The sequence below is a fragment of the Mastigoproctus giganteus genome, chromosome 5 (genome assembly GCF_048544385.1).
Source record: "Mastigoproctus giganteus isolate SK-2022 chromosome 5, ASM4854438v1, whole genome shotgun sequence".
Classification (NCBI taxonomy): Eukaryota; Metazoa; Arthropoda; class Arachnida; order Uropygi; family Thelyphonidae; genus Mastigoproctus; species Mastigoproctus giganteus.
The window spans coordinates 89,771,479-89,797,032 of record NC_143579.1 but is presented as its reverse complement, the minus strand read 5'-3'; the positions used below and the strand labels follow the sequence as shown (position 1 = coordinate 89,797,032).

The window sequence follows — 25,554 nt, the reverse complement described above, 5'->3', positions numbered from 1 at the left end:
CGCACCCACCTTCACGTTTTTTTTTTTTTTTTTTTTTTATAGGGGAAACGGTAACTGCGCAGAGGTAAAGTGTATTCGTGTCAAATGGCACTAGGGGTTTCCCCCATCTCCGCATAGTATACAATGTCATGTGAAACCGAACACTGTTGAGGCCAGAGATTTAAAAGTATTTCATGTGGATATTGTATAGTGTAGTGTCGTGTACCGTTCTTCATTTGGTCATTTAGCCGTTGGATCCCGACTGGGGCCCAACGTTGCCCACACTTCGTCCTGTGAAGGCAGACCAGGTACACCAGTATTATAGTTATTTACTCTGGCAGGCCCTGCCACCTAATTTCCTGAGATTTCAGTTGCTAGGGCCTATGTTAAAAAAAAAAAAAAAAAATGGGATAGCCGCTAGAGACTTAGATAAGGCCAAGATGGGTTTTACATGAAGGTTATGTTCATTTTTGACATTGGAGTTTAGCAGCTTGCAGTTGTGACGTTCACGGCCGGTAAAGGTAGAGTGAGGGAGGAGACTGAAGATTGGAGGGGGGGAACAGATAGAAGTATGGGAACGAAAGAGAAGGCGATTCCAGGAGTGTCAGTTGGGCTAGTCCCACCAGGGGAAGAAGGGGGGGGGAGGAGACAGAGGCCCACCTCCTCCCACTCCCTGCCTAGGAATGGGGTTTTAGAGGTGAACTGGGCAAGGATGCCCAGTTCAGAACGGTAGGTGGCGTGCTGCAGTAGAGCTGCTGTGGTCATGTCCAGTCGTTGCATCGCACATGGGAGAAAGAGTCATAGTAGAGTCTGCATAGATGAATTGGTCGTCTATCCTTTGCAATGAAGGTTCAATCCTAGGAGAGGGGTCCCACCATAACAGTCATAGTCTGGTCCAGTTTGGATGCTCAGTTATGTGCAGGGAGCCCTGGGCTAACGGCGCACATCATTGATTGCAATTTGTGTTCTCCTTCTTGCAAATGAGTCTTGTGCAAATTTGGTGAATACACTATACGCGTGAAACTGTACAGGAGATGGTGTTCCCGATCCTGAGGTAAGTTAGTCTAGTGCAGCGGTTCCTAAACGGTGGTTCGCGAAAGTGTTCCAGGGGGTTCACACTAAAAATTCCGTAATGGCGTCTGCTTAGATTTACATAGGTATATGTTTTTTTTTTTTTTTTTTTGTTTTTTTTATGTAAACCTTAAACACGAGAGGTATTAGAACCTATTGTACTTAGTACCCTGATTGGGTTGGAGGTTGACAGGACGAAAGAAGATATTTGTTGACATTGCACTTGAACTTCTGTAGACTGTAATTTTCAGGAAATACATATGAACGAAGGTTGTTCCAGAAGACGGCAGTTGAATGAATAAACGAGGAAGATGAAAAGTTGGTTCTGTGAGTTTGAAGTTGGACAGTAAATGGATGTTGGCTGGTGGCGGCACATGTTCGAACTGTTTTGAAAGAGAGAGCGGGAATTATAGAAGCCAATTCAGAAGAACAGTGCCCATGGAAGTATCTGTAGAAGAGGCATGCAGCAGAAATAGTACGTCTATGAGACAGCGAGTGGAGAAACTCTGTTAGAGATGAATCATTAATTAACCTAACTGCCCTCTTCTGAATGGAATCAAGAAGCCTGACAGAGGTTTGGGGGCACCACCCCAGATGTGGGAACAATATTCCATGGCAGGGCGGATTTGCGATTTATACAGAGTGCGCAGCTGTTTGGAAGAAAAGTAACGCCGAGAGCAAAAGAGAAAACCAACTTTTTTAGATGCAGAGGAAGCAATATTTGTAATGTGCTTCTGCCAAGAGAGATTAGAAGTCAGGGTAATCCCCAAAAGAAATATATCATTTTGCCTAGAAATCGGAGTGTCACAAAAGATAAGCATAGGAGCAGAAGAATCCTTTTTGCGAGATATAAGACAAGACTGAGTTTTAGAAAGGTTGAAATCAACTAAGCTGTCTTTTCCCCACTGGAGAATTATCTGAAGATCGGCATTTAAGGAATTCGTAGCGGATTTTCGAGAAGTTGAAGCTGATTGAGCAGGGCAAGGTTTCTCAAAATCGAAAGTGGAATGCAATGTGCTATCATCGGCAAAACTATAGATAGGATTTCCAGTCAATGGAAGAAGTTCATTAATATACAAGAGGTAAAGAGTGGAGGAAAGAACTAAACCTTGAGGCACACCGGCATTAGTGGAGAAGTAGAAGACAGAGAGCCATCTACCATCACCCTCAGTGAGCGATCAGAGAGAAAACTGGATAACCAATTACTAAAAACAGTTGACAAACCATAAGATGGAAGCTTGTTTAGAAGATGCTAAACACGATCGAAAGCCTTTGAGATGTCAAGAGCAACTACTTGTGTTTCACCCAACCTTTCCATTGAATTAGTCCATAAATCGGTAACATAAGCCAGAATATCACAAGTGGATCGACACTGACGGAATCCATACTGGCGATCGTTGATCAGACGGAGGGTTTCTAGGTAGTTTAAGAGTTGGCGGTTAATTGATTTCTCCATTACTTTAGAAAGAGTAGAAGTAATTGCAATGGAACGATAACTGGATGGGAGGGATTTGTCACCCTTTTTAGGAACTGGCTGGATATGAGCAAATTTCCAAGCAGAAGGAAAAACACCTTTGGAATAAGAAAGTGAAAAAAGGCGGAAAAGATAGCAGCAAGTTCAGGAGCACAGGTTTTGAGAACAAGCGGAGAAATACCATCACGACCTGCAGCTTTCTTAGCATCAAGATTCGTCAAAATCCTTCTGACATCCTTTTGACGGAAAACCACAGGAGGCATTGAATGGAGCGTGTTGGGAATGGTGGGAGGTGTTTTACCAAGATCATTAATACATGAGTTGGAAGAAAAATGGGATGCTAGCAGGTCAGCTTTATCCTTGGCTGAAGTGACAACAGAACCATCTGGTTTGGACAGAGGTGGGAGCAGAGATGGGCAGAAGTTGCTGTTGTTGTTATTTGTTGTTATTTGGTTTTTAGGAGCATTAGCAACTAAGGCCATATTGCTCCGGGATATGCGGTGGTCATTTCCTGACCTTTCCGCATCCTCCGTATTTGGTGGTGACGGGCTCGAACCCCGGTCTAATCAAGAAACATGTGCTACGCACTGCTGCTCCTTCCCACCTGGCTACGGAGGCGCCGGCAGAAGTTGCGACCAATATGCTTCTTGCTCTAATGCTTGCTCTTGCTCTAAAACATGCTTCTTGCTCTAATGGTAGCCGAGCATTCTGGTCTCTTGCTTTAGCAAGAGACCAGAATGCTCGGCTACCATTAGAGCAAGAAGCATGTTTTCTCCTCTTAGCCTGTTCAAACTCTAGTTTGGACTGATTAATAACTGCTTTACAATTGTTGCTACTACTACTAAAACTACTGAAGAATTAGAAACAAGCCAATTACGATATGCAATGTTCTTCTCTTGAACAGGCTTAGCACATTTATAGGAAAACGAAGGTTTAGATAAAGGACGAGATTTTAAAGTGGAGTGTGGGATAAAGTATTCCATTCCTGCAAGAATGATTTCACTGACACGATCCGAGCAAACGTTGACATCAGAAGTTGTGAAACAGTAATCCGACCAAGGAAAAGAAGAAACGAAATCTCGCAGGTCATCCCATTTTGCATTCTTGTAATGATAAACAACACGATGTGGGGAACAGCCATGAGATAAAGGCTCCACTGGAGAAGAGACCATCACCAAGTAGTGATCTGAAGTGCGCAAAAGACTTCTCACTTCGACCGTGTACTTTGAAGGAGAGCTTGATGTCAAGCATTACCCCCAGGTACTTAAGCTCATTAGACAGTCGGAGTGTGGTTATGCGGATTTTGATTCGAGGGGGTATTCTGTAGTCATGGATTCCCCGTAGAATGGAGTCGGTTTTGGTTTCAGAAATCGTGAGGTGGTAAGTCTTGGTCCAGTTTTGCAGGATTTGGAAGGCGTGGTTTGCCTTCTCTTCCTGTTGCGATCTACTATTTGCAGTGGCCATAAGAATAAGGTCGTCTGCAAAGGCTTGTGAAGTAACTTCGCCGATATCAGTGCTGAGGAACTCATCCATGACTGTGTTCAACATAATTGGTCCCAGCACAGAGTCCTGTGAGCAGCCTCTGTGGAGTCGCCTGGAGAGCCCTCTGAACAGGGCATTTAACTTGATACATCAAGACAGATGCATTTATCTTGATGCATCTGTCTGATAGATAGCTTTTCACTGTGTTGTATAGGTGGCCGGCATGTCAGTCTTCCGAAGTCGAGCCAGGACGCTCGGCCATCACAGGGTGTTGAACGCCCCGGCAAAGTCGACAGAAATGGCCAGGAAGTACTTTTGATCAACGGCTGCAGCCTGTGTCAGGGGATTTCGGAGAGCGTCGACATTCCTTGTTGGAAACTATATTGTTTTGGGCAGATGCATAGTTTTGGTGCTGCACTATTTGTTGTGTTTTTAGTAGTTTAAAGTGTCATATTTTGCTTTATTTTGGATTCGCTAAGTTCCTCTTCTCAAGATGTGTCCACAGACATCAACTTCGTGAAGGTAAACGAAATTTATGGTCACGTTGATCTCGCTGGGTTACAACATGATAACTTTGCACTGTATATTAAGATGAATCTGTTAAAGCCCTTGGCACCGTAAATATCGCCTAAATGATGATGGTAGCAACTTACTTGAAGTGCAATTGAACAGCTTTATAGCCACATATGTTTATCATGATGAATCTCAGATATTTTACTGGTTTTCTGTCTAATTTTAATATGATGCCTGACACACAAAGGCCGTTGTTCTCAGTGTACTCCAGTCGAGCCCTGATTGGTCGGACCTTGTCTGAGCGACCGTTAGTGTGAGTTAATCGCCACGTACTGTAAGACATATATATCCAGAACATTTAGGTGTACTAAATATATTTGTTCGAATACAGGGTTTGTAAAAGTTATTTAAAATCACTATATTTATTATATGGGGAATATATATAACAATACGTTCTCAGTGTACAACACCCGTTCGAGCTCTGATTGGTTGGACCTTGTCTGAGTGATAGAGCCGTGATTGGTCGAAACTTGTCTGAGTGACTGTTATTGTGAGTTACTTGCTGCGCACTTTAAGACATCTATATCCAGAACATTTTAGGGGTACTAAATACAGGGTGTCTCAAAAATATTGGTACAAACGTTTAGGGGAGGTAGGCATCATCTAAAAGAACCCATAACCGGAAACGTCACAGTAAGTCGGTACACTGCGCTGTTCATCAGTTCGCGAGAGGCAAAATTTCTAGTTTACTCATTCAAGCAGTAGTCGCCGCATGAAGAGCATGCATCGATATACGAATTGTGAGCTGGCAGACATGCACCAGTGTACGGATTAGCAGAGGGCAATGGACGAGCCGCTCAACGAATTTATGGAGAACGCTTCCCAGACAGATATGTACAGGACTACCGTTTGTTTGCGCGTGTGCATCAAAATTTGTGTGATTATGGATCATTTAGAGGTAACAGGAGTAGTGCGGGCAGACCACGTTCGACGCGAACTCTCGTGATGGAAGAAAGTGTGTTGAATGCCGTCAAGAATAATCCTACTACCAGCACACGTGCCGTTGCCTCTGCCTTAGGAGTGTCTCGTTGCAGTGTACAGCGTGTCTGGCACGGTGATTCCTTACATCCCTTTCATCTCCAAAGGGTTCAGTTACTGCTCCCCCAAGATCACCCTGCACATGTGGCTTTTGTGCAGTGGTTTCTCCAAGAAAGTGTTCAAGGCTAGAATTTTTCAGCCTATGTTTTGGTCACGGATGAGGCTTATTTCACTCGGGAAGGCTTATTCAATCAGCACAATGCTCATGTGTGGGCTCACGACAACCCACACGGTGTGCGTCCCCATGCAGCACAACATCGCCTCTCCCCCCCCACCCGGCAAGTTCTGGGTCAACAAATATAAAACAGAATCAGAACTAAACATTGCGCTTCTGCAGCTAAGCAACTGTTCAGAACTCTTGATCCAGGGAACAATATGGAACTGAAACAATCCCCGATAAAACGGACCTGACCGGAAAATCTAAAAATCCAAGTAAGCCTCTGAAAAAGGCTATAAATAGCGATGATCCAATATTTATAGAGAATAACGAAGACTTGGACAGTACTCTAACAATATCCACAGCTCCCATATGGGAGAGAAAAACCCGCTCCAGAAGCGAGAAAAAAACCAAACGGAGCAGACCATCTCAACAAGAAAATGAGACAGGAAAAGCGCAGGACAAACAACAAGAAACCCCACTGGACCCCCAGACTACCTGAAGGCACTGCACTGGAACAGTCCCTTATTCTACCCTTGAAAGCCTCTTTAAAGAACAACATAACAGGATTACGACTGCACTCGGGGGGGGGGGGGAAATAGCGGGATTATGGATGAAAATGGAGACAATTCTAGTCCAGACCAGGGCTCCCACTCACAAAGTTTAAAAAAACTTAGATTGCAACTTAAATAAACCAAAAAAAAACCAGTTTTCATCGTATAGTATAGCAACACAAATAAGATAAAACTTACCATGCATAAATATCTTTTATTTAATTGTAATCAGAATTTTCATCCCATTCAGTTCCCTCCACATTTATTTTTTGAAGTTCTTTCATTTTTTTCAAACGTTCTTCGTATCTTTTATGACAAGTTCCTTGTATGACTTCTTTTACCAATTCTTATTTAGGTTTCTATGTATAGCAATTTTGATTAGATCTATTTATCGCCTGTTTTGCCATTAATCGATCTTTCACAGTTTCTGGTTTAAGGGAGTTTGTGGTTTTTGTTTTTATATGGTTTACTTGGGGGAAGATTCTTTCTAGGCTTGCCGAAGAGTGAGGTAAAATAGTTAGACTGGTCATAAAGTTAGATAAAATCTCATATTTAGAATTATTAAAGCCATCTTTTACATTACGTAACAGATACCAAAACTCAGGGATGGTTTTGTAAGAGAGATCTAAATCTTGATTTAAACGAAATGATCTCCATTCATCATCTAGAAGATCTATTTTGTCTTCAGAAACAAGGCGAGGGAACTGCATTGCTAAATGGAAAATTGAGGATGGCGATTTGGCACGATCATGTATCACTGCTGGGTCAAGAACAATGAAACTGGCGATAATTCCATCGTCATTTAGAGGAAATCTTTTTCTGATTTCCATACAAAGTTCAATAAGAAATTTTAAACAATCATTTTTAAACCTGCTTTCACTATCACCAAGTGGTGTTGAATTTAATAAGGCCATACAACGGCCTCCCAAATATATTTTATTCAGAGGCTTATGATTTATTGCATTGCTTGGATCAATTTCAACCAGCCTGCACGAAGTAATGATTTCTTCTTTTATGAAAAAATTTAGAATATTTTTATACTCAATCGAAACCACTGAATGAAGTAAGTGCAATCTGAAATGCTCAGATTTAAATTCAATATTCAGGCAGTTTATTTTCTCCCAGTACATATTCTAAAAACAACAACATATGCTTAGTTCCTTTGGTGATCATAGTATTGTAAATATTCCCTCCACCATCGATTTTGTCAATTTTTGATTGAGACTGAAAAAAAAAAAAAAAAAAAAAAAAACTAACGCATCTCACTGCTCAATAATAATTTTTATTACATTGCCACGGGATAACCAACGTGTTTGTGCTAATTTGGGGATTTTATGCTTAGCAGTATCTACAACATCTTGAATCATTTTGAACTCGTTTAATCTTTTATTACTACGGGAAAAATAACAAAAGATATCTTTTATAAATATTTCTAGATATGATGGTAGTACCTTGACTGAATGACTAGCACATAATGCAAAAGAATGGCAAACACATCCCATTATAAATACTGATGGTACATCCTTTTTTAGCAATGACTGGAACCCACTCTTAGTACCCATCATAGTGGCACAATTATCACTTCCAAAGCCAACGAGATTACTTATTTGAATGTTTTTTTCTATGAAAAGATCTTTTACAGCTTGATAAAGCCCTTCTGAAGTACCATTTTCATTGTATACAAACCATGTCAAGTAACACATCTACGACATAAAGTTTTTGAATATCAAAATATCTAAAAATAACAGCTAGAACTTGGGCTAAAGATAAATCTGTACTTTCATCTATTATCATTGAAAACTTGTTGTTTCTGCATATGTTAGAAATGTATATTTTTTCATGATAGGCTATGCCATCTTGTATAAGATAAGAGACTTTAGTCGCCTTCATATGAACTTGTTTTCCAATATTGCTATCATGAAATGCTTTCTTACATGCTTCTATAAGGTGATCACATTGCGCAAATGGAATATTATGCTCAGAAATGAGTGCAGCAATTGTTAACTCTGCCTTTGCTAATTCTTCATTCTCCGTAGGTTTACTTTTTGTGAAGAACGTGTCTAACGTTGAACTTGTCTTAGCAATATTTGCACTTGTGTATGCCAAGTTAATAAACGGTTGATAGGTACGGAATTATGCTCATTTAAAATCGGATGAATCATTTTGAATAACCATATATAACACTAAAAGGCACTTTGAAACATATCAGATATCTGCTTACTTTTGACAATATAGCGTACACAGTAGCAAGAAATTTATAAGATCAGATTTAGACCTCTATATCACTCCTTTATTCCATTTCCATTCTTGTTTAGTATATTTCTGCAATAATTATACACTGAATGGCAACTTTATTAAGTACACCTACCTGCGAGTAGATCGCCTTTAGTTTTTAAAACAGATTTATCGTGGCATGAATTTAACGAAATGTAAAGCAGAAATGCTTATCCATGTTGACTTAACCGTCTCCCACAGTTTCTGCAGAATGGATTGCTGGGAAATACAAATTTCTCCGAATAGCAAGTTCCATCTCATCCCACAGGTGCTCAATTGTATTGCGATCTGGTGACTGGGGGCGACCACCGCAGCAGGCTGAATTCAGTCTTATGTTCTGTACAATAGTGACCTTGTAACATGACGCATTATCCTGTTGAAAGAACCCATTCGTAGATGCACTGCAACCAAGAAGGGATGCGCTTGGCCGGAAACAATTTCCAGATAAACTCTGGCACACAAATGATGCTCCACTGGTACCATGATAACACTTCCCACAGCAATAACCAGCCTGCATTGTTGATATCTGCCAGGATGAGTCCATGTACTCATAATATTTTTTCCATATTCCGGTCCCTCCATGAGTGGGAATCAACAGGAACCGGATTTCATGAGACCGGGAAACGTGATTTCAGTTCTCTACTGTCCGGTGTTGGTGATATCAAACCCACTGTAACCATACCTTCTTGTTCCCTTGCCAACAGGAGTGGAACTGAGTTCGGTCGTCGGCTGCGATACCCCATCCGTCACAAGGTACGGGGAATTATTATTATCATCTGTTCATTCCACAAAAGGAACCACCCCGGGACGGCTAAGTACCAAGAGAGTGATAATTACATAGCAGGGCACAATATACTACGGGCAGTGGGCGACATATACTGAACACGTAGTCTCGCCCCGAAATATTATATATACATTTTACATTTAATATACAGTATATTTACACATTAATAATTCTGTATACATATTATGCAAATCATATATTTACAAATTAGCAATTCCATATATAAATTATACATTTACACAACTGTTAGCGAAGGAATATTTTTCCAGTCAATAGCCTACCAAATATTATTTTCTTAAAGTAGAAAGTTTCACTTATGATACATTAAACACAGTTTTATTTAGTCGCAACTCTTTGGTATGTTGTCTCATTATAGCTGATTCATATTTCGGTAAGTGTATAAGAATTCTGGAAGATCTCTTTCCGGTATGTTGCATCCTCAGAGTTTTTCGGCATCTATCTGCAGAGAGATAAATATTTTTTCTGTATTTGACGGGAAGAATCTTCGTAGGCTACCAAGTTATACGTTCCGAAATTCCTCTTTGAATAACGCTGCTGCTGTACTGGGTATTATTTGATTGACTGTAGCCTTTCTGTTAGTCTTCAGAAGTCTTGTCAGCCTCCGTTGGCCTCTCGTATCAACGAGCTGCTGCGAGACACAGGGTCCTCGCGATAGTGCAATGGTTAAAATCACTATCGTCCTCCAACAAAGGGGGAAAATGTCTGAGTTCGAATTCCATCTATGATGCGAGAACTTTTGTGGTTTTTTTTTTTCCCCTCACAACGTGGTTGAGTTAACGGTCTCAGGCTAGGGATGTACGGTTTATCATCCTGGAAATTCGACTTTTACGTTCAGCAAACCACAAACCGATTGAAGAAAACATGCAATTTACGATATACCGACTTACGATAAACACGATATATCGATTCCTCATAAGCTGTTGCTTTGGCGCATAACATACACGTAACCAACCGACCACAGGATCGCTGTAGGCTGGGTATTATTTGGTTATTGAACCAATCTCGGTACACTTAAGACACAGTCGTTGGAAAACTCCAGCAGAGTCTGCAGTTTCCGAGATACTCATTCTGGCGCGTCTAACGCCTACTCCTGTAATATGCCACTTGAAAAGTCACATAACTTTCGTCTTGCCCATTCTCGCACCGAATTACATACCATACAGCATCACTACGTATTTGTCTACCTTCTTTTTATCGCACGGTAAGAACATGTGATGCTGTTACTTAAAGGAGCACTCCAATTCATGAAAAAGGTAGGTTCATCTAATACAGTGGCCACTCAGTTCAATAGTAATAATAGACTGACGAAGTCCACTCAACCAAGGAAGCATAAAATCTTGCGATGAACTCCATATCTCTGTCTAAGACCACATAACTCAGTCAAAACTGAAAAGCCCGAAATAAGTTTCTCCTGTCAAAGACGGAATACGAATCCAGACCTTTCCAATGGTTCAACTGCTTAGAATTTGCGCCGAAGCAATGAAGGCCATCATATCCTGTCTGCAAATTGTACGACTTCTATTACTGGCAAAAAAAATTCGAGAAACCATCTCCCGGCTCAGACTAACTCAGCCACAGTGTGAAAAAACACATAAGTTTCTGCAGTCCGTCAGGGAGTATTCCTGATCTTCGGACGACGACGAAACCAAGCAGCAGCGAATGAAAAAATCAAACGAGATGATCTGGCGCTGGCTAACTACGTCAACTGTTTCTAAGCCTTCTGCTAACGTTTCTACAATAAAGAACTTGCTGACCGTAGCAGTTAATAGTCCTTTCCTTAGAGACCTAATTCGTTGATATCCCGTCAGGCAGCCCAGCGCAATACCCCTTAATTTAAGAGGACAAACATTATTGGTTAAACTGATTTACAACACTTTAGCCAATAATGCTTGCCCTCTTAAATCAATGGACAATTTGATTAACCCTGCACAGTTTTTACATCAGTTCAGGTTTAATAAAAGAATTACTGTAATATATATATATATTACAGTAATATATATATTACTGTAATATATATTGAGTGGTTCCTTGGTTGAGTGGGTTCGATCGGATTGTAGTGTTGAGATGAAGCTGTACTTGTCGTCTGTTGGCGGTGTTCTTCAGTTTCTCCAGGTCGATTCTTTTTGTTGTGCTTGTGCGTTTGACTGCTCGTAATTTGAGACGTAGTGTTGCTGTTACTGGGTTATGGTCTGATGATATGTCAGCAATGATGATATCATCAAAGATGATGATATACGACAAGTACAGCTTCATCTCAACACTACAATCCGATCGAACCCACTCAACCTATACACCTTTTCAACTAAATTGTGATCCAAGAAAGCAACGGGAAACTACTTGGATTATCCTTCCCTTGAAAACTTCAATGATAGCAAGCAAAATAAACCACGGCCCCGAGTCTCGGCGTCCCTTGAATGGGGCAGGGGTGCTAAGAATCTCCGAGCTTGCGTCGAAGAATTTTCTGAAACTAGCTACATGGAACGTTAGAAGCCTACTACAACCAGGAAAACTAGCCAATGCTTTACAAGAAATGGAACGCATTAACATCAACATACTTGGGTTAAGTGAAACCAAATGGCCTGGAACAAAGAAGTTTATATCAAACGACCACCACGTCTTCTGTTCCGGAGGAGAAGAGAACACCAAGCAGACGTACGGCGTCGCTTTCGTTGTCCACAAACAACTGGCCAACAAAGTCACCAGTTTCACCCCAATATCGGAACGAATCGCACTACTACAGCTAGCAGGCAACAAGATCAACCTGAATGTGCTCCAGGTCTACGCACCAACAGCGGACAAAGACGATCAAGAAATTGAATTGTTCTACGACAAGCTAAGCAACACTTTAAAGTCGCTGAAGAAGCACGACATGACGGTCATCCTCGGTGACTTTAATGCCAAAATCGGTCAAGGAAAGCTACAAAACATAGTCGGAGAACATGGCTTGGGGACACGGAATGAACGAGGCGACAGACTCGTCCAGTTCTGCCAAGAAGAAAAATTTAGCATTGCCAACACTTGGTTCAAACTACCACCTCGACGACTATACACCTGGACCTCACCACAAGACTCTGACAACAATATCGTCAGGAATCAAATTGACTACATCTTAATCAACATCAGATATAAGTCAAGTGTCCTCAATGCAAAAACTTACCCCGGAGCTGACATATCATCAGACCATAACCCAGTAACAGCAACACTACGTCTCAAATTACGAGCAGTCAAACGCACAAGCACAACAAAAAGAATCGACCTGGAGAAACTGAAGAACACCGCCAACAGACGACAAGTACAGCTTCATCTCAACACTACAATCCGATCGATCGAAGCAGTAACAACAGACGTGCAAGCATTCGGGCGTTCACTCAAACAGTGCATCAATGAAACAGCAGAAACCCTGCTAGGACATCAGGCGTCGAAAAAGAAACAACGGTGGATGACCCAGCACATACTAGACCTAATGGATGAACGGAGAATATTCAAAAACAACAACAACCGGGAAAAATACAAAGAAATACAACAAAAGATCAAACAGGAAATCCGGAAGGCGAAGGAAAAATGGATGGAAGATCAGTGTGCAGAAATCGAAGACCTAATCAAGAAAAATGACAACTATAACCTGCACAAGAAGCTTAAAGAAGCTGGAAACATCTACAAACCGGCTCCTATCCCAAGTTTATATACGGACAACAATCAACCTATACTAAGCAAACAAGCCAAACTCGACACCTGGAAGAGCTATATATACAATCTGTTCGGCACCAACAGAAAACCGGCAGAAACGCAACAACAAACACAGGAAGACAATCTCCACATATTAACATCTGAAGTGGAACATGCCATCCGAATAACAAAGCCAGGCAAGGCCTGTGGACCTGATCAGATTCATGTGGAACTGCTGAAACAACTAGACTACAGCAACATCCAACAACTAACGAAATGGTTCAATCAAATCTACAACAACAACGACATTCCATCCGAATGGCTCCAATCCATCTTTGTGGCCCTACCAAAAAAGGCTACCAGCCGGAAATGCGAAGACTTCAGGCTGATCAGTCTAATGAGCCAGGTGCTAAAAGTCTTCCTCAAGGTGATTCAGCAAAGGATAAGATGTAAGTGCGAAAGTGCACTAGGAAACACACAGTTCGGATTCTGCAGGGGACTAGGCACCAGAGAAGCAATTTTCTGTTTACAAATATTGCTACAAAGGTGCTATGAACATCAAAAAGACGTGTATATATGTTTTATTGACTACGAGAAAGCCTTCGATTCAGTAGACCACGACCGCCTAATTGACCGACTGAGAAAACTTGGGCTTGAAAACAATGATATCAACTTTATTACAACTCTCTACTGGAATCAAACAGCCCGGCTTCGCTATGACAACGATCTGACAGACCCAATTCCAATAAAAAAAGGCGTCCGGCAAGGCTGTCCATTATCTCCCATTCTTTTTAACATCTATTCGGAAATGATCTTCGACCAAACACTGGCTGACAAGAACATCGGCATAAAAGTTAATGGACACTACATCAATAACTTAAGATATGCCGATGACACAGCACTAATAGCGGATTCAGAACAAGATTTACAGACCATCTTGAACGAAGTGGACATAGAAAGCCAAGCATGGGGGCTACGAATCAACAAAAAGAAAACAAAGGTGATGAAGGTCAGCAGGACTGCAAGCAAAATCACGATCAAACTAAACAACGAAAAATTAGAGCAAATACACCGCTTCAAGTATCTCGGAGTGCTCATTGATGACCAGCTGAACCATGAGGCCGAAATCAAAAGCAGAATTGAACAAGCCAGGCAGGCATTCACCAAATGGAGAACCCTCCTCACCGACAGAAGCTTGAACATCGTGCTCAAATTACGCACATTGAAATGCTACATCTGGCCAATACTGCTCTACGGTGTAGAAACCTGGACTCTAACATCAGCCACTACAAAAAAGCTCCAGGCCTTCGAAATGTGGCTCTACCGAAGAATGCTGAAAATTCCGTGGACAGCCAAGATAACCAACGCACAGGTCCTGCAGGACATGCACACGGAACGGGACCTGCTCAAAACCATCATCAGCAGGAAATGCAAATACCTAGGTCACATCGCTAGGAACCAACAAAAATATCACCTACTACCACTCATCCTGGAGGGAAAGATCGAAGGCAAGAAACGCCCAGGCAGACCGAAAATGGCATGGCTAGATAACATCAACACCTGGCTTCACATGACAACAGCACAAATTCTACAAGCGCTAGACAGAGAACAATATCAAAACGAAGTCGCAAACGCCATTCGGCAGCATTAAAGAAGAAGAAGAAGATATATATATATATAATATATATATATATATATCATGCTTCAGACAATAAAACGATTTATTAAAGGTGTTTCCTCCCCAATTTTGTTTTTCCCTTTACTAACTGAAAAGGCTTGAATTCTCTTCTCCATTAGCTATGATATCAACATTTTAAATACAGTGTCACGTTGTATGTTGTATACACTTCGAAGTAAGGCAGCTTAACTCTAGTCACACCCTATATGTTCTGTTCGCATATAGTAATAGTAATAGAGGCATGTGATGCAAGAAAGCAAGCGTATTAGCTCATGTAGCATCAGCCAAAAAATAAAAATAAATAAAAATAAATTGACACAACCATTCCGTCTAAACATTTGTCCAGTTCCTCCTTGAATTTATTTAAGTTATCAACTTCCACAACGACAGATGTCGAAGTTGATAACTTAAATAAATTCAATTAACTACCCGCTGGCTAAAGGCACATTTCCACACATCTATTCTACAGCTGCCTTTCCTCAATTTGAATTTATACCCTCTTAGGTTCGAATCTGAGCAAGCGGAAGAATCCCATCAGAATTCAGCATGCTCAACCAATTCAAGGCGTTATACACCTCAATCAGATCACCTCGCAGGTGCCTAGTCTCCAGACGCTGCAATTTGCAGAACTTAAGCCTCTCTTGATAAGAGGATCCCATCGTTCCCCTCACCAATCTTGTTGCCCTTCTCCGTACACGCTCAAGCAAATCTACATCCTTCCTAAAATGAGGTCTCCAGCCTTGTACGCAGTACTCAAGGCGTGGTCTGACCATTGCCTTATACAAAGGGATAATGACTTCCTTTTCCCTGCTAGCAAAATTCCTGTATATCATTGACAAAACCCCATGACCTGCTCTGGCAGCCTGTCTGCATTGTTGTTGTTATTTGGTTTTTAGGAGCATTAGCAACTAAGGCCATATTGCTCCGGAGATATGCGGTGGTCAATCCCTGACCTTTCCGCATCCTCCGTATTTGGTGGTCACGGGCTCGAACCCCGGTCTAATCAAGAAGCGTGTGCTACGCACTGCTGCTCCTGGCTACCTGGCTACGAAGGCACCCCTGTCTGCTCACAAAACTTGATATCTGACTGCACAATTACCCCCAGGTCTCTCTCATTCTCCACTACCCTGCGCCTCCGTAGCCAGGTGGGAAGGAGCAGCAGTGCGTAGCACACGCTTCTTGATTAGACCGGGGTTCGAGCCCGTCACCACCAAATACAGAGGATGCGGAAAGGTCAGGGAATTACCACCGCATATCCCGGAGCAATATGGCCTTAGTTGCTAATGCTCCTAAAAACCAAATATAACAAAACAAGAAAAAAAACATCCACTACCCTGAGTGTAACAGCACACAGTTGGTACGTTCCTCTGGGGTTACTTCTACCCATATGCAGTACTTTGCATTTGTCAATGTTAAACTTCAGTTGCCACTTCTCAGCCCATCTGCCCAAATTTTCTAGATCTTGTTGCAGTAGCACACTGCCATTACTCTCATTAACAGCCCTGCCAACCTTTGTATCAACTTCAAACTTCGACACTAAGCCTGATATACCTTCATCAATATCATTGATAAATATACAAAACAACAGTGAGCTCAACACCGAACACAGTGGGAGTCCACTAATAACATTAGTCCACGAAGAGCAGCGTCTATTGATTACCACTCTGTCTTCTCCCACTCAACCACCCTTTTATCCATTTTAGCAACTTACATTAATACCATTCTGCTCCAATCTGTACAGTAGTCTTCCATGCTCAACAGTGTCAAAAGCTTTCCTGAAATCCAAGTATATGATATCAAAATTATTCTTTGTATCCAGTTCCTTCGTAACCACATCATTGTGTCCAATCTAATTTATCAGACAAGACTTTCCCTTAACAAACCCATGCTGTGTCTGAGTTATAGCTGCAGTCTTGTCTTATTCACAAGCTGAAGGGAATCAGGGGAATTCACAAGCTGGAGAAAGAGAGAGAGAGAGATTAATCGAGGCTGTGGTTTGTCGCTCTCAGATGGAAGACGTAGGGTTCCCATATCAGTCCCCACAACTGACCATAAGCTATCAGACCGCCGATGGGATATATTTGTACAATGTTGGCCCTTAAGCAGTGAAAAAGTAAACCAAGATAGCATAAGCGTCCCCACAACAAAGCCAAACTGCTAATTGGAAAACAAAGTATAAATAAGGAGCGAGAATATAAAATCAACTTTAGATGGCTATATGAACTGTGCCTAGCAACTAAGGTCACTACAACCATGTTAAACGAATTAAAATTAAATTGCAATTAACAGATTGTGAAACGTGACAAAAAGAAATAAGAAAGACAAAAATCAGTGGCTGCATAGCATAACCAACAACATGTTGCCTGAAACAAAATATAAATCGTTACATATGCAAATTAAAATAGGTTAGCAGAATGAATAAGTCTTATATCGTGCAAGACAGTGTACTGTCAGCTGCTTTCAATGCATTTATTTTTGTAGCGTTCGAAAAGCAGTGAATCAACGACTATTGGTGTCTTGTGACTTCCAAAGCGAAAGGACTCAATGGTCGTACTGTTTTTAAATTTAAGTTCGTTCCTTTATGATTTATGTTACTGTGGTTGGTTTACAGTATCAAATTCATTGGAGAATTCTCTCTACAGCCATCAAATCCAACTCTGCAACCAATCTGGAACAGAATCAGGAAATTGGACTCTCACTTTGTATTAAACGTTGTAAATTTGCATAATTAAGACTCGCCTAATTTTGCTTTATGAACTTTTTTGTTATGTTAGCTAGTTTTGTTATGTTTTTTGTTATTAGCAATTCCATATATAAATTATACATTTACACAACTGTTAGAAAGGAATATTTTTCCGGTCAATAGCTTACCAAATATTTTCTTAAAGTAGAAAGTTTTCTCATTACAGCTGATTCATATTTCGGTAAGTCTATAAGAATTCTGGAAGATCTCTTTCCGGTATGTTGCATCCTCAGAGAGTTTTTCGACATCTATCTGCAGAGAGATAAATATTTTTGATGTATTTGACAGGAAGAATCTTCGTACGCTACCAAGTTATGCGTTCCGAAATTCCTCTTTGAATAACACTGCTGTACTGGGTATTATTTGACTGATTGTAGCCTTTCTGTTATTCTTCAGAAGTCTTGTCAGCCTCGTTGGCCTCTCGTATCAACGAGCTGCTGCGAGACACAGAGTCCTCTCGATTTTCCTCAGGTGGGAAGAAAACTTGGATTTGTAAATTTAGATTGAAATCCTACGCTATCTTCGATGAAAGGACTTTTTTCTCCAATTTTTTTCAAGGAAAAAAACTCTAGGAAAATTTCCTTCTGTCGAAGACAGAATTCGAACGCAGTGCTTTCTCCAAACTGATTACGAAGACACTTATTTTAATCGTCATATATCATTCCTATTTAATAAATCGCAACGTTGCTTCACCAACAAGAACATTCATATGCATTACCCTGAATCCAAGCATACTTAATAATTGCAATATTCTATACAAGCTAGCGTAACGCTACATGTATATTTTACATGTAGCGTTATTTTAAAGTATATTTTAAGAGGTACGAAACGTAGTTCAAAATTTATGGGTAAACTATGGTGTATCTACGCCAATATTATACATAACTAGCTTAAAAAACATACGGATAGCTGGGAAATTACAAACATGTAAATAACAGATGCACAGCTAACATTAATAATTATTACGCATATGCACACAATAATAAAGAATTATTGGGTTCGTCCTCTGTTAGAGATTAGCAGTAGAGATGAGGCAGAAACAGGTAGTGGGAGGAGAAGCTGGAAGAAGTTAAAAACGCTGCGCCTGTAATTTTTATCGGTGGCTGAGCTGTTGAGATCAGCTTCAAGAAACTGGGAAATTTAAATGTTGACATTAAGAAAGCGATCATATCGGTGTGAGATAAGGAAGAAGGGTTCACCACTGGAAAGAATCTCATATATTGTTCTCAGTTATTTTGACCTATAAGCATCTTCCCAATGGCAGAAAAGTTCCTTATAAATCAAATCACTCCATCGTATTCGAATGAAACTTTTTTATAAAGAAGTTCAAAATGGATATCGAAGGCCGTTTTGGATCAAACACAATCAGGATCCATATCAAGGCTGGAAATAAGGGGGAGTGTGTGAACATCATTTCCTCGTCTAGGGCTGCTGAGACCGCTTACACAATAATGCTATGGAGTTGGGTAAACCTTTCTAGAACTACCTAATTAAGGGTCCGGGCAGTTCTAAAAGCATCCTCAGAGAGTTTTTCGACATCTATCTGCAGAGAGATAAATATTTTTGATGTATTTGACAGGAAGAATCTTCGTACGCTACCAAGTTATGCGTTCCGAAATTCCTCTTTGAATAACACTGCTGTACTGGGTACACTCTTGTTCCAGATGATTGAATACAACAGAGACTGAAATTATTCCTCAAAATGCTGGTTGGAAAACACAATCTGGGTCATTTTATTTACAAAAAAAAATAAAAAATAAATAAAAACTTTAGTTGGTCTCGTCCGAGACCGACTAAAGGAAGACAGTTTTATGCCTCTTTTTCCTCAGAAATTTGAAAAAATTTACAGGATGAAAAACATCCCATAAAATTTTGTTTTTGTATTCTGCGAAGTATCCTTTTAAGCACCCTATGGAGGACATGTCGGCCAAATCTGGTTACATTTTCTCCATTAGATCGCGCTCCACACAACTCTAAAAAGATACTTTAAGCATCCCTGTTTAGAGCTGCCTGTGGCCATTAGTTCCTACAATTAATTGTAGCAACCATTCAGTATATTTTAGAATTAAATTTTTTTCAAAACAATAAATAAAACAAATTATATGTTTACAGTTCATTTTGAACCCAATAGCAAAAAAAAAAAAAAAAAATAACGGTATGTGCATTACCACTGAACAAACCTGTCATATGGCATTTTTTTTTTTAAACAAACTGGAATTTTCTAAAATCCTAGTACATATTTTAATAAGTTGTTCTTAAGCCCACATTGTTATTGTTATGAGAGTTTTTGGTGAAAGGGCCATGATTATTGTTAACCACAGCCCTGTCAAATTCCTGTCAAACCACAGTCAAATTCCTGTAAAATGAGAGAACATTTTACATGAATTTTTGAAAAAATGAAGGAATGCTAATTTCAGAAATTCCTGTAAAATGTTGTAAGAAATGCTATCAGAAATATCAGTTTGTTGAAAAATGAAAATTCTTGTTCAACAGCGTCTCCATGAAGAGACAATTTTTTTCATTTTCCGGCAGCACAATGATTAAAATGAAACCAAGTTATGTCTGATTCCACTTGAAACTCCATTTGACTACCTGTTTTTTTTTTTTTTTTTAATGTGAATATCTAAGCCATATGTTAGAGACAGAATATGCGAGGAAAGAATTGCGTCAGACACATCGATATATTGATCGAGAGGACTTTATTTGTCTATTAACGGCCACAAAGTTAATTAAGAAGCTCTGTTTTGATGCATTATCTTCATTCGGTCTACTGATCTTAGATTCTACAACGATATGGGTGAAATGAAACGATTTGAATGCGTAGCTGATACTCGTAAAAATACTTATCGTTTTAACTTGTTTGCTTTAAGAATATATACAGGAGGAGGGAAGAGGGGGCGATATTAGCGGTTCGGCTCCCCAACAGGTACTGACACATTTCCAAGTGTCATCCGTGACAGTATAGTCGTTTCGGGAGAGGTCTGAATTCGATTCTCATCAAGAGAATCTAACTCAACCAAGGCTGTAGTTAGCCGATCTCAGTAGGAGGGAATAGGGTTTACCACGAGAGCTATAACAGATATTTCAGCCCGCATAACATGCAAATCAGCCCGTGTATACACAGACACACACACCAGTATAAACTTAATACGCCCTGGCACAATAAACGTTTAACTCACTGATGCACTTACAAACCCAAAAACAACTTCTTCAGGTTCTGTGTTCAATATGAACGTTGGAGACCAACATTTTCCAGCCAGCTCTGTCTCTTGCTTTGTGTAATAGTTCTTGTATCTTGAGACCCCCTGTCCATTCTTTGATGTTATCAAGCCACTTTTTTCTTTGTATTCCTTTTGCTCTTTTGCCTTTAATATTCCCTTGAAGGATTAGACTCTGCAGGTCATACTGTGCGCCTCTTATAATATGCCCGAGGTAGGCCTCTCTTTGCAATCGTAGCTAGCAGTGTCCTTGTGGTCCTTGCCCTCTTAAGGACAGGCTCATTGGTAACCCGATGTGTCCACGGAAATTTGAGCATTCTTCTGAGCGTCCACATCTCTAAGGCTTCCAGTTTCCTGATTTCCACCTTCCGCATGACCCAGGTCTCACATTCATATAGGAGAGTGCTCCGTGTGTAGCATTTGGACATGCAATATCTTTTCTGTAAATTCAGTTTCGTGTCACAGAGGAAGTTCTTAAGATTCTTAAATACCTCTTTGGCCATACCAATTCTGCTTCTAATTTCTGTGCTTTAGTCATTATTACTTGTAAAGCTCTTCCCTAGATATTTAAAGCTACTCACTTGTTCAATGGGGAAGTTGCTACAGCGTATTTTGATTCTGGGGAAGGTGTTTTTGTTTATGACCATAGTTTTTGGTTCTTTTTGGCATTTATTGTTAAGTCTATCTGTTGGCTGGCTGTTACCACTTTGTTGAGGAGTGTTTGTAGCTTTTCCTCTGATATTGCAATGAGAGCAATATCGTCTGATAACAACACTTCAATATAGCTTTAAGTTTCATCGACGGCCTTTTCTGGCTAACCGATGTTAGGAAGATACTGTACACTCAAAACAATGCTACTTAAAACAGACCGGATAGCAGAGCTGCTTCTTAATTAGTTTACGAGTATGATAAGCACAAAGATTTCTACGGAATCGCTTTGCAGGCCAGACAACATTTCTATAATATCTAAGAGGGAAGCTCTGAGTTCATCTTAAACAGTACATAAAAACTATTGGAGATAATAAATAGGAACAACAGTCGTCCGATAAGTAAAAATGGAACTGAACTACTCATTCATAATTACGCAGTATAAAAAAATATATACTACTCATAACAACATTCAATCAATATTTTGCACCGTTTTTCAATATAAAATCATTATGAATATTTCCTTCGACTTGAAAACTTAAATGTGTATATTTAGTAAATAATGGCATCATGGGTGCCGACAGTTTTGATCTTAGATTTTTTGATCGCCGGCAATATCTTATGTTTCAATACTGTATATCTTATATTGAAACATAAGATATTGCATATATTCGAAAATTTGGTGAACAAAAAAATTATTCCCACATGCACAACCTTGCAAAATATCCTGCCGGTGCCCATGAATGTCATATCATTGCAACTGCAAAGCTTAAAAAATCCTATATGAAAATTTAAGTGGTAATAGAGTAGGTAGGCTTAGTGTCAGCAATAATCTTAACTACACTATCAAGGCTATTTGCTTGTCACAGAAACAATAATCGAGGAGGAGAAATTTACGTTCCTATATTGTTCACCCTTTTCCAGAATGGTGATTTAAATGTACCGTTGGTCATTTAATCAAGTTCATTCAAAAGATTCACTTCTGTTCAAGGGCACTTTAGGCCTGATGTAACTGAGCGGTCAGAAACGAAAGTGCTATAGCATACGTTCTTTGAGTGGACCGTGGTTCAAGACCCTAATTGCTAAATCCGATTAACAATTATATTCATGATTTACTATAAACTCCTCTGACCTGGTGATCGTGAGCCGGAGTATAAGCAAGAACATTAAATTTAAACATCAATATAAAATGTTTTGTAAACATAATTCGCATAAATTGATAGTATTTCTTTCATTTCAACAGCTCGACATTTTAACTGAGTAAAACTTGATTGGTATAATGATATTTCTTCTGTGTTTCTACAGTGTAAATCAGCAGACAGTACCTCAAGATGAAAGAAGCTAGTGAAGGCATCTGAAGATGGGATGTTGCGGAACTGCTACCAGAGTCCAGTCGACCCAGGTATTCTAGTTTTTATGTGAACTGTGGTTCTCTGATTAAATTTGCACACTCGTGACAAATTTTAAGAGGTACGAAAGCGCACCGTAACTATATATTCATAGAACAAAATGTAATAAACGACTGTCAACACTGCCCTTTAACCCCAGGGGCTCACATCTGGTGAGTATGGGCTTGGCAAGTCCAGAGTCCTGAGCTGGATATCACCATTCTTCTGTTTCTTGGTGATTCCCTTCTACTCTCTCTCTCTCTCGGTAACTCGGAAATTTTTTATTTATTTATTTTTTTAGCTGGTGCAGCATAAGCTTTAGGCTTCCTTACACTATATGGCTAGTAATAATAATAATAATAATAATTAAGTAGGTTAGAATTCGTTTAAGTGCATAGAGACGTTTTAGTCAAGTTTATAAAGTTTGGTTTTAAAAAAATATAAAAAAAAAAAATATATATATATATATATATATATATATATATATATATATATATATATATATATATATATATATATTTTTTTTTTTTTTTAAATCGAAGCCGATGGTCAGACGATAGTAGTGCTGAGCTGAGTTTTTCTCGTTTACTGGATGTAAATGTCCCCCCCCACCTCGCCTCTCTTTTAGCGAAACTGTTGTTGCCTAGGTACGGAAGACCTTCACTGTTTCTAGTAATTACGTTTGTTTGGCATGCAGCAAGGCCTTATCACCAAAGGGGGTGAGGTGTGTCGCTGATTCAGGAGGATAAAATAAATTTCCCACTTATTTAGGTACAATACGGCCCTGAGTTCAGAAAACGCAGCATTCGACCGTATTTCCTGTGACCTGTTTTGCCTTGCCTCACCTCATACCTATGCGTGAGACAAAGAAGAAAACAAAAACATGGCGCTGCTACTATCCGTATCTGAAGCAAGAGTGATTTCTGTTTCAATGATTAGATCTGCCGTTTCTATGGCAATGACAGTATCCATTGTTTTCGTAACACTGGGTGGACACGGAGAAGAGTACAATAAGAAGGGATAAAGTTATAGTTATCTTCGCAATCCTCAATAGAACTATTGTCAAGAAAATAAGACGAAGAAATAAATTGTAGTAATAATATTAAATTAAATCTGAAACACGAAAAACATCACACTGCCAATTAACTGTAGCAGAGACTATGGAGAGAAATGCTTCAGAATTATGAAAGCAACCTTCACTATAAATAAATCTAAGGCACCGAGATAATACTCTTAACATTGAGAAATTCGCTTGTAATGTATTTCAAAATTAATTATTTCATAAAAATACACTTCCTTTATGTTTTACTCGAGTAGGCGATATTAATATTTCAGAGGTCGGACCGAAAACTATTATGGATTTAAAAAATGATAATAATTAATATATATATATTAATTTAAAAAATATATTTACTGATTTAAAAACAGATAAAATTACTGGTCAGGACAGATTAATGCCATCAGACGATTTAACATTGTAGGTTGCGGATATTCACCTCTATTTTATGCTATATCCATGGAAATATATATATATATATATATATATATATATATATATATATGGCATTAGTTAAAATTTTCGAACTAAATCTATATACTCGTTATAGGAAAGCACATTCGTATCACATTAGCCATCACCCCCACTAGCACCCTCAACTCTAACCAAGACACTCGCATGGAGTCTATTTAAACCACCCCCACCCCATTTTGTTTTAATGATAAAAAAAAAAAATAATTTTTAGCTTTTTTTTTATTGAATTGAAAACGGTGATGTGTTAATTGTCAGTTGCTAAACCCAATTTAAAAATATCGAAAGAAAAAGAAAAGAAATTAATAATAATAATAATAAAGTTCTTGTAATTTTCAAGGTCACTTACACCCCCATCCCCTAGATTGAAACTCAGACGCTCGTATGGCTGATGCAACGTGAACGTCTTGCATTTTTACGACAAGATTAAATAGACACTGTCGCTGGCGTCTCAAAGACACCACGTGAGTTACCTAAAAGAAAAGTAGACGCTTTTGCCCACTAAAGTCTGTTAAACGCCAGAAAAAAATGAAATTTCTCGTAATTCATAGTACAGTATATCGAAATGGAAACAGAATATACAGCATAACCAGTTAGATAATACTGGTGGGAAAGACACACGGGAGGAGTTGATTTTATTTCCAGATTTAAAAAAAAAAAAAAAAAATTCTGTGGCGTCCATCCGACTTGACAGAAACCACTTTTTTATTTTTAATTTAATTTAATTTAATTTAAGTAAATTAAATTGTAACATTTATTAATTAAATTAAAATTGAAAAAAAAAAATAATTTTTTAATTAAATTTAATTTTTAAATCACGCTAACATATGAAGGTTAAAAGTGAAAAAAACAGCAATCACAATAAAAGCATGAAAACAAGGGAAGTTAGACAAAGGAACTAAACTGTAACATTTATTAATTAAAATTAATTAAATTTTAATTTAATTTAATTTTTAAATCACCACGCTAGCATGTGAAGATTAAAAGGAAAAAAACAGCAATCACAATAAAAGTGTTAAAACAACGGAAGTTAGACAAAGGAACTGCGAGTATACGGGATCGATAACATTTTAACACGAATTTTTGCAGGTGTGATAGTGATAGATATGCGTGCCTCAAGATTTTTCCTTTGGAGGGGGGAGGAAGTCAAAGTCGCTACTTTTACGTAGAAAATTTATTCTGTTCATTTATTTCTATTGTTTTTTTTTTTTTTCTTCTTCTTTTTCTTCCTTTTGATTAGTGCAGAATGCAATAAAATTATTATTTTTTTATTTTTCT

The 25,554-nt window shown here is 39.2% G+C and overlaps 1 protein-coding gene across 3 annotated transcripts in view; it reads left to right on the top strand.

Annotated features, from left to right (window-relative positions):
* The window catches only part of LOC150085550 (choline transporter-like protein 1), a 361,536-nt gene that overhangs the window by 101,039 nt on the left and 234,943 nt on the right, over positions 1-25,554 (top strand). For all 3 annotated transcript variants that reach the window (XM_090373336.1, XM_090373335.1, XM_090373334.1), the window contains exon 2: positions 22,666-22,762. In XM_090373336.1, coding sequence (XP_090229462.1) covers positions 22,721-22,762 — 42 coding nt within the window. In that variant the 5' untranslated portion in view covers positions 22,666-22,720. The remainder of the gene's footprint in view (positions 1-22,665; positions 22,763-25,554) is intronic.